Raw genomic sequence first — 9741 nt, 5'->3', positions numbered from 1 at the left:
TCAATTACTATCCCAAAGCTGCAGAAAAAATGATGTCAAAGCTAGAAATGGAATACGGAAGGAAACTGACACTTTGATAGACCAAGATTCCATCTCATCTTCACTTGTCCCTGGATTTGAGTTGAATCAGTGTCTTCCATCTATACTCAAACACTGAATTAATCCATACGATATATATTCAGTACATTGCTTTGGACATTGAGCCTCATATACTTGATGCATTAAAATTATCAGTCTTCAAAGGATGACAACAATGTATGCGTTATTTACATACTAATTGGTTGTTTGCCATTAGTTGCTATTTTGAGACAATGGCAGTTCTGAAAACTAGTAGTCATGCAACTCATGATTTTTCTAGCATACATAATTAGCCAAGTGCACCCAAATTCATGGTGTTAGTTACTATGAAAAAATAAAATAAGGAAATGCAATTTGCAGCAATGATGTTAACAGAATAGGCATTGTAGCATTGGACAACAAAGATCAAGCAGACAAGAATTTTCTTTGGAATATTTGAGATCTTAAACAGATGATTGTCAATATATTTGCATTAGGAATTCTTAAGTAAAGTTGTCATGTCTATCCAAAATCTCTTCTGAAAGAAGAGCAATCTTCTCAGCTGTAGAAAAGAAGTTAGAAAAGAAAAAAATTAAGGTCAAAATAAAGCTGTTAATTCTTGATTTATGAGTTAGAACAAGTTTCATACCAGCAAAACTTGTATCTTAACTCTCTCACAACACACAAGTGACACTGTGGTATATTTATATGACAACAGCTTGAAGTAGTCGGAAACATATCATGATGTCCAGTGGGATTGGAGGTTGAATTTCATTTCCATCAAGACGAAGGTATCGGAGGCGAGGGATGTTGCCATAAAAACCATACTCTTCTGCTAGAGCAATTGAGACTGGGCATATTTGAGTACCATTGACACCTGAAAACGTAGATCAACATGTTAGGTGATTTCCATGGAAAAGGTTCATGTAGATATAATTAATGTGGAAAACAAAGCAGGCTTCCTCTGGAGACACTTCACAATTAATTTTTTTTTTTTTTGATTAAGCAAAAAATAATCTTAACATAATGTAATCTAGATCAGTGAATCATATACTTCATGTGCTGCAATTACAAATAAATGCCTCTAGGTCATAGAATCATAGAATCATAGAATCATCAAGGTTGGAAGGGACTTTAAAGATCATCAAGTTCCAACCCCCCTGCCATGAGCAGGGAACCCTACTTCTAGACCAAATTGCACAAAACCTCATCCAGCCTGGCTTTAAACACCTCCATGGATGGGGCATCAACAACCTCCCTGGGCAACCCATTCCAGTTCCTCACCACTCTTATAGTGAATAATTTCTTCCCAATATCTAACCTAAATGTCCCCTCTCTCAGTTTAAAACCATTACCCCTTGTCCTATCACTATCTTCTCTGATGAAAAACCCCTTCCCAGCTTTCCTGTAGCCACTTCAAGTACTGGAAGGCTGCTATAAGGTCCCCCGGAGCTTTCTCTTCTCTAGGCTGAACATCCCCAATTTTCTTAGCCTGTCTTCATAGCAGAGGTGCTCCAGGCCTTTGATCATCTTGGTGGCCCCTCTCTGGACCCTTTCCAACAGGTGCATATCTTTCTTGTGCTCAGGGCTCCAGAACTGTAAACAGTATTCCAGGTGTGGTCTGACCATAGCAAAGTAGAGGGGCAGAATCACCTACCTGGCCCTGCTGGCCACACTTCTTTTGATGTAGCCCAGGATGCAGTTGCTCTCTGGGCTCCAGTGCTCACTGGCAGCTCATGTTGAGCTTCTCATCAACTACCACCCCCAAGTCCTTCTCCTCAGGACTTCTCTCTAGCCATTCTCCCCCCAGCCCGTATTTGTGCCTAGGGTTGTGCTGATCCAGGTGCAGGACCTTGCTAATTTTACCTTGGACAGAGACAAATCTAATGTAGACAACTACTCGGTCTCAACTATTCACTGATAAATAGCTCTTTGCTCTCAGAGAGAACAGAACAAGGTTAATGCCTGAGGGATTTTGAACATCTTATTGCAATGACAGTACATTAATCTTAGATTATAATTTTCCACAATTAAGATCTTGCATTCAAAATGATAACAGTATTGAATCTGTGGAGGTTTTTGTAGTGTCTGTAACTTTTAACATCTGTACTTTCCGGTTCTCTGGAATTCTTCAGTACAGTTGGTTTTAACTGTAAGAATATATCATTGTGCAATGGGATCTTTTCCTTCCTAATGTGAAAGCATACAAATCTTTATTAATCACACATAGTTTGTTTCTGTTCATATACAGTTTGAAAGTATGGCTTAAATCAATATCCATTTTCAGAAAAATGGAATAGATTTGGTTCCTTACACTGTCTCCCCTAAGTCGCCTCTGCACTGTAACTTGGATAGAATGCTTTTTATATTATATATTCTGTGTTGAATAGAGAGGCTGCTGCTACCCTATTTCAAACTCAAAATGGCCTTATTCTAGAAAGCACTGAAAAGGCATTTGTTTATAAAAAAAATTAAATTATTTCTGTTGTTCAGATTATGGTATTTAGTGATTGTTATGACTGCTTGAGGATCTTGTTGGGCCCAGACCACCAGCAAAAAATGAAAGAATAGAAAATGTGTGTGTAACAGCTTTTTTTTTTACACAATATTTTTAGCAGCTCAAAACCAGGAAAAGCTTTCTACCATTTTTTCTCCTCTTATATTTAGTAATGATAATATGCACACATCTTTTGATTACAATCTCCAAAATTGTTTCAACCTTATGATGAAAAAAACCCAAACAAACAACTTTATTATTATTTTTTTTTTCCCAAGAGAGTAAAACCAAACCACCCTATTTTGAAAAACTGCCCAGATGTTTGCAGCAACTTGGAAATGGACTTTATCTTCTTCATGAGAACTAGATAAGTACATCCAGTTGGCCAAGGCCTAAAACTTTTATCAGATCCTTGATATCAAAATGTTCTTGCCTCTGCTGTAACATTTGATTAATGTTTGTGAAGCATTTGATATTCTTGGAGGAAACAAGCTGCAACTTATTTTTATGTGTGAAGCTGCAAAGCAAAAAGCTTGAGAGTGAGGTTTCACAAGAGAATCAACACTGTGTAGCAGAAAATATCTGCCTTTTTAGGTTCTTAGGAGACAAGATGGCTTCAAGTGTGTTCTAAATCTCTGCATTCTTTGACCTAGAAACTATCACACTGAACTAGTTTTCACTGGATTAATTATTCCAACCTTACAGTGAGGCAGCATTTATCTAACCACAGGCCACCTATGAAGAAGTTATTTCCTGATGATGTGTGATATGAAGTGGTTTGTTTTTTTATTTTTCTCTTTCCATGAGCAGTAAATCCTACCCAGACTATCAGAAGAGTAAAAACCTGTCTCTCTCCTCTCCTCTTGCAGTCCTGTTCATGGGCATACTGCTGAATTTTACTCAAGCAGAAGGGACAGGGCAACTGTCTGCATGAGTACAATTCACCCTACATTAATTGACCTATGTGGAAAGTCAATGTCAGTCTAAGTAAACTATTTGGACTCTGCTTATAAACTCTGGAGAGAGACTCTTCCAAAAGATGACTCACAGCCCCTTAAGATGGGATTAACTGTGGTCTGTATAACTAACCCAAACTAGATAAAAAAATCTAACATGGTTAATTCAAATAACATGACTTCCACCTGTTGTCAACAGTATTCTTAAATGGTGTAATATTTAAAAATGCAACTCTGGAGCTGCTGTAGGGAAAAGTGCAGAAGATGTTCTCACTAATGGCTAAAACTGCACGTCTGCTGAAGAACTGCAGAAGATCCAGTTCCTTTTCCAGTAAAACTTAATTTAGAAATATTCAGAAAGTAAGTTGATCTAGAAGATACATGTGATCTGACATATATGAATGTGAGGGTATTTCTGTTCTATTCTTGTAAACTCTACTGGTCCTCAGTGTAGTCCAACTCGAATAGTTGGACTCCTTCTCTCCTTTTCATATAGTATTTAACTGCAGGAGCCATGGGTCAGCCTGGAAATGTGTACCTTTCTGGGCTTTTCAGGCAAAGAAGCCAGTACAAGGTATAGAACAGGGGTCTGACAACAAGTCAGGATCTGTAACTTCAACCATTTCTTTCCGAATATCCTGTAGTGGATTCTGATAGATTAGTATTGCTGCTTGGACCAAGGACTTTTCCCTTTCTCTACATGTGGAGTAGTACTAGTTCAGAGGAGCTATCTCAGTCTCCTGGTGTTGCTCTTGAACAACTTACTGTTCACTCCCTTTTATTGCTCCTTCGATAGCACTGTAATACCACTAGCTTTCCCTAGCTCACATGCTGCATGATCATTTCATGCCTTCTCTTCTTTTTGCTTCCTCTAACACTGACTTTTCCATAATTTGACAACTCCCCAGAGCCTTACATGTGTTGCTCATAAATAGATATGTGCAGTTTAAAATGCCATGGGGAAAGAGTGGTGTGTATCTGATATAGACATCATTAGTTTTGGGGTTATGCTGATTTTGCTTCCAAATTTCAAGTGCCTTTTTCCCTCTGCACATTGAGATCCTTGGAGAAGGGACCACAAGCAAGATCCTGTTTCCACTTAGGCCCATTTTGAAGCTATAATTTACTTCACTGGCCTTCAAGATGTTGCCTTGTGTATTCATAAATGGTTTCTGGAAACACAAGGCCTTGGATTTATATGAGTAATGGATGTTATACAAATAAAAATATACAAATAAAAATATACAAAAAAGGTAAGCAAACAGTAGTTACGCAGAAATTTTTATGTCTGAGCTGCAATGCCAGAAGCGTAACTATGAACTACCAAGAAATAATAAAGCAGCACTTGGAAGGTATGCAGGGATATCTAAGAATTAGTATCATAAAAAGGGCTTGTATTGCACATGTAAAAATAAACTTTTGTGGAGAAAACACATACACAATTTTACAGTTTGTTGTTTTTTTTTTTTTCCTAATCTTTTACATTGATTATCTTAAAATAATCACTGATCATCAGCTTCTTGGGTTTAAGACAGCAAAAGCAATCTGCAGGATTAATGCCACATTTTATTACTCCTCCCTGATGGAATTACATTCCTTGTTTGAGATTCTGAAGGCCATTTGAAATATCATTTATTGAAACAGTAACTCATGAGGACTAAGTTGTTAGCTCTTACCTCTTAAAAAATTATGCTATGTGGTAGAATGTGCCTTATGTAATACCTGCATTTCATTTAAGGTGTTAGGTTGCCTTTAATATTTTTGACTACTTTATATGTAGTTAGTGAGAAACAATTATCTATCTATCTATCTATCTATCTATCTATCTATCTATCTATCTATCTATCTATCTATCTATTTCAATTAAGAGCAACATTGGACTTAAGTTAGTGATTAATTCTGAAAAGTGGTAAAGGCATTAAGTAATATAAGGCTTGTGGAAAACTCTTGTGATTTATTCACATTGGTACCCACGTGTCATTGGAGAATGTTACTTGAGTTTGCACATACTACATAGGTTGATTTTTGTGGTTTTAATCTTTTTAAAACTTATTCAGAAAATGAAGTTAACCTGGCTACAGTTTAAATACTACCTAGGCACAAAACACTTCTTAAACTGGATAGGTTACATTCCACTTATTTCAATTTAGAGTCCACTTAAAGTGGCAGGAGAGAAGGTCTGCATCTGAGGCCCTGCAGTGAAGCAATTAAAATAGATCCTTTTGTAACCAAGGGGCAATTAAATATGTTTACTAACAACATAAGCAGTAAGCCCTAAATCTAATTAACTGTTAGACTTCTTGCAGACCACTTACTTGCATATGTGCCAGATATACAAAATTGTTTTATCCTTACAAGGTTTCATACATTTGTTTTGCAAATGCGGTGAATTAACCTGAATTACTAAGTATCATCCTTTGACAAGTCGTTGTTTCAGACAGGATCCAAACCATTATCTTTAGCTTCTTTGTGAACTACAGTGACACAAATGACAGGAGTAAGGAACCACTTATTTAATTAAATCACCATGACAGGAAGAAAAATACAGAGATGTGATTACTTTCTGTGCAGTAGAAAGTCATCACTTTGATTTTGGCTTTTGGAGTGAAACAGAGGATTTAAGGTCTGTAACACTTACTGAATAGATATTTTGCCCAGTGTCCCTAACACCACATCCCCATTGTAGCTGGGTGAATCAGGAAGTAGTGCTAATAGCAGAACTGTGTGCATATGAACACTTTTCACATTTAGTATTATTTCCATGCACATACTTGGTTGTCATATTTTAGACCTGACTTGAATAATGGCCTGTGGGAGCCTCTTGCTTATCTCCCTATAATCTACAGCACATTTTGAATCTTTTTATTCCGAAGAATGTGGGGTTTTTTTGTATTTAAGTAGACATTTTTAAATAGTTATGTCTTAGCAGGATCCCATACTGTCAGTTCACACTTACTTTTGATCCTGTTGTGATCAAGGTGAAGGTGCTCAAGATGAGCATTGATTGGTGGAATTTTTGTGAGCTGGTTGTGAGACAGCTGTAGATCTAGAATAGATGAAACATTAAACCCATTTGGGGGAATACCGTCATCAGATAATTTATTGTAGTTCAGCCTAAGGAAAGTCACTTTTGGTATTGCACTGAAGTAGTTTTCTGGTATCACTTCAATGGAGTTGTTGTCCAAGAACAGCTGCAGTGTGTTAGCTGGAATGCTTAAGGGCATTTTCTTGAGTGAATTTTTTGCTATGTTGAGTTGCATGAGATTGTTGAGTCCCTGGAAGGTGTCACTTTGAAGAGCGCTGTCCAACAAACTGTTCTGGTGCAGATCTAACATGGTAAGGTTTTCCAAGTTGCTGAAGACTCCTTCTGGGATCCTGGAGATCTTGTTTCTAGCCAGTCTTAGCTGCTCCAGGCCCACTGGTAATGGGGAAGGCACCTCTTCCAATTCATTATCTTCAAGGAATAAGTAAAGCAGCCTTTTCAGCTTGCTCAGCACACCACTCTCAATTCCACTGTTGGTGATCTTATTCTTGTTCAGATTTATCCATCTCAGGTGAGTGGCATTCACAAAAGGCTTCTCTGAAATTGTTTCAATGAGATTGTTTTGAAGATAGAGGTACCAAATTCTTGCTGGGATTGGAGGTATCTCTTTAAGTCCTTTGCTATCACAGTATAATGCATTGGGAAAACTAGGAGGACAAAAGCACTCTTGTGGACACTCAGAAGTGTAGAAAGACCAGTGCCCAGGATCCAGCTCATCATAAACTTGTCTCACAGTTCGAGTCCACACAGAATTGACCAAGAATAAGAGCAAAAAGCTTGTATAGACTTTTAGAGTCATTGTTTGCCTTGGAAGGGGAGAAAAACAATTAGCTGTCTCTCAACAGAACTCTAACAGCATACTAAATTAACAAAGCAGTATTACATAGCAAATTATATCTCCTCTATAAACAGCCATGTTCTGTCCTCTGTGGTATTACCTATGATGTTTTAAGGAAAAACTGAGCAATAATGGAAGAGATATAAACAGTTCAGTGCAATAGGTTGAAGAACATCTTCCTGATTCAAATTAGACTCCACATTGCCTACCAGTTCAACTGATTACTAAGTGTCATTTCAAAGAACTTGAGAACACAAATAATTTTTCTGTGTTAAATCAGTTCTTCTTATAAATTTCTTTAGGTTTTCCAGTACAGAGCTATAAACTACTTTATATAATGTACCATCTTCAGTAAATCTATCAATATCAGGATAATATAAATACTGTTATACTCAGTGTTCCTCCTTTTTGAAAATAATCTTACTCTTTTTTCTGCTTTTCCTCTTTCTTAAATTATAATGACATCTGGATCAGATTTTCCAGGGTCTTTTCTCATCACAGAAAAGTGAAAGATCAAAGAGTGTTTTAACAGCTGTTTGTTGGGCATGTTCTTAAAAAGCTTGGAGGGAATATGTTTGAGTAATCCATTCCCTTCCTTTATTTACCCTCTCATATCCAAAGTTATGAATATCCTTCTCTAAAGCAAACAGCCAAAATAAATGCAATATCTAAATGACACAAAAATAAGTCTTAAACAGATTATATAATATATGCTCATATATCTTGTATACATTTTACCTATTTAATTGTTTTGTTTAGCCTCTTCCACTATTAAGTTATGAACAAAATAATCAATAATAATTTGCTCCCAAAGGACATGTTTATGTAGCACAAAACCAGTGCTTCTCAAACTCTGTTATCTTGCTTGCTTTATGGTCTAAGCTAGCAAGCATTTTGCAATGCAGAGACAAGAAACTGTTAGCTGGTCAAAATTAGGAGCTTAGTTTTGGCAAAAATAGTACTGAAATAAAAAACAAATTATCCCATAGGGTTAATGCACCAGTAAGGTTAAGAGCTCAGCTAAGTTGCTGCATCTGATATGCTGTAATTTAGCAGCTTTCAACATTTTTATTAGCAGTAACAAGTTCAGTATCCTAGAGATCTTCAACCTTTAAAAACTGTTATCTGGAAACATTCCAAAAAAAGGACAAATAAAATCTTTCTAAAGAATAACAACTCTAATTTACACAGTGAAATGGCACTTTCTCACTATGTAAATATTCGTAACCTTAACAACATTTAAACAAAAAATGAGGTAATTTACCTTGTTAGTCAAGTTCCTGGAGCTATCTGAAGCCAGTTAGAAATCACTGTAAATTCACACCCTTTGGCTGCTAACCACTGTGTTTGCTTCCTGTCCTCCTAAGAATTAATTGCATATAAAACTTGAAGTAGATGCTAGTATTCCCAGATGTATTGCCACACACACCTTATTAGCTATTGTTTCTAACTTGACATTGCTTCAGAGTTTGGGCTTACCTCAGCTTTCTTGGATCTTCTTCTCTTTCTATTGGTCACTGTTAGACTGTAGTAGCTTGAGTCAGGCTACAAGCCTGTTCTGTGAATACAGCCTAATATATACGCATCAGTGGCTACAGCTTTTAACCCCTAAAATAACTAAGGCACTTCAGCACCTAGGCAGGAAAAGAGAGGAAATCCTGATTTTAATATCAAACAGCCACAGAACTGAAGGCATTTGATTTTTACATTTTTGCAGATGAGAGGAACTGGTCTGGTAACTGGAAAGGTAAAGAAATATACCTTTATTCAATTTTTTTGGTCAGAAGACTCTTTACACGCAAAGCTCGCTTACATCATAAGTCATTCTCATAATACCTGAACTGGCCACAAAGAATTAAAAACAGTGCCATCTGTTTCTACGGAAGTATTTTATTTGATTTCTATCAAATGCAGATGCTGCCATGCCATTTAAAGACCTAATTCTTGATTAGGAGAAGAAAGCTAAAGCATTTGCTAAGAATTTTCCATTAACATATTTTCATTTCTTTAAAGATTAAACCATGCCTTTTCCTTTTTTTTCAGAGAGACATTTACATATGTTTTTACAAAGTTGTCGTACTCTCCAGTGCCTCCTGCAGTGAGGTCTGGTTTTAATTATCAAGGCACCAACTAATTGTCTTGTTTTATCATTGATCTAAAGTAAACACTTTCCAGACAACTTTCTATCCGGGGCATAGACACATATTTCTCACATTAAATATTTTGGAGGATTTTAGTTTTCTCTTTTAGTCCAAACTTAAAGTAACAACTAAATATCAGGAAAACTAACCATGTTCTAAGCCAGAACAATGGCATAAGTGTTTACAAGAAAAAAGCTAATGAAAATACT

The 9741-nt window shown here is 36.5% G+C and overlaps 1 protein-coding gene across 2 annotated transcripts; it reads right to left on the bottom strand.

Moving 5' to 3' along the window:
• Positions 1–761: 761 nt before the first annotated feature.
• KERA (keratocan) lies at positions 762–8929 on the bottom strand. 2 transcript variants are annotated; one of them, XM_051628629.1, is made up of 4 exons: positions 8871–8908; positions 8656–8750; positions 6467–7359; positions 762–934 (listed from the first exon to the last, which is right to left on the bottom strand). In XM_051628629.1, the coding sequence occupies exons 3-4, from the start codon at positions 7350–7352 to the stop codon at positions 762–764; spliced, it is 1059 nt and encodes a 352-aa protein (XP_051484589.1). In that variant the 5' UTR covers positions 7353–7359; positions 8656–8750; positions 8871–8908. The 2 variants fall into 2 exon arrangements, with proteins under 2 accessions (XP_051484589.1, XP_051484581.1); XM_051628621.1 differs by lacking the exon at positions 8656–8750 and having other exon boundaries at positions 8871–8929.
• Positions 8930–9741: the final 812 nt, after the last annotated feature.

The sequence above is a fragment of the Apus apus genome, chromosome 1 (genome assembly GCF_020740795.1).
Source record: "Apus apus isolate bApuApu2 chromosome 1, bApuApu2.pri.cur, whole genome shotgun sequence".
In the NCBI taxonomy this organism is placed as follows: Eukaryota; Metazoa; Chordata; class Aves; order Apodiformes; family Apodidae; genus Apus; species Apus apus.
Note: the sequence above shows the minus strand (reverse complement) of the source record. Positions and strands in the feature narration are given on the sequence as shown.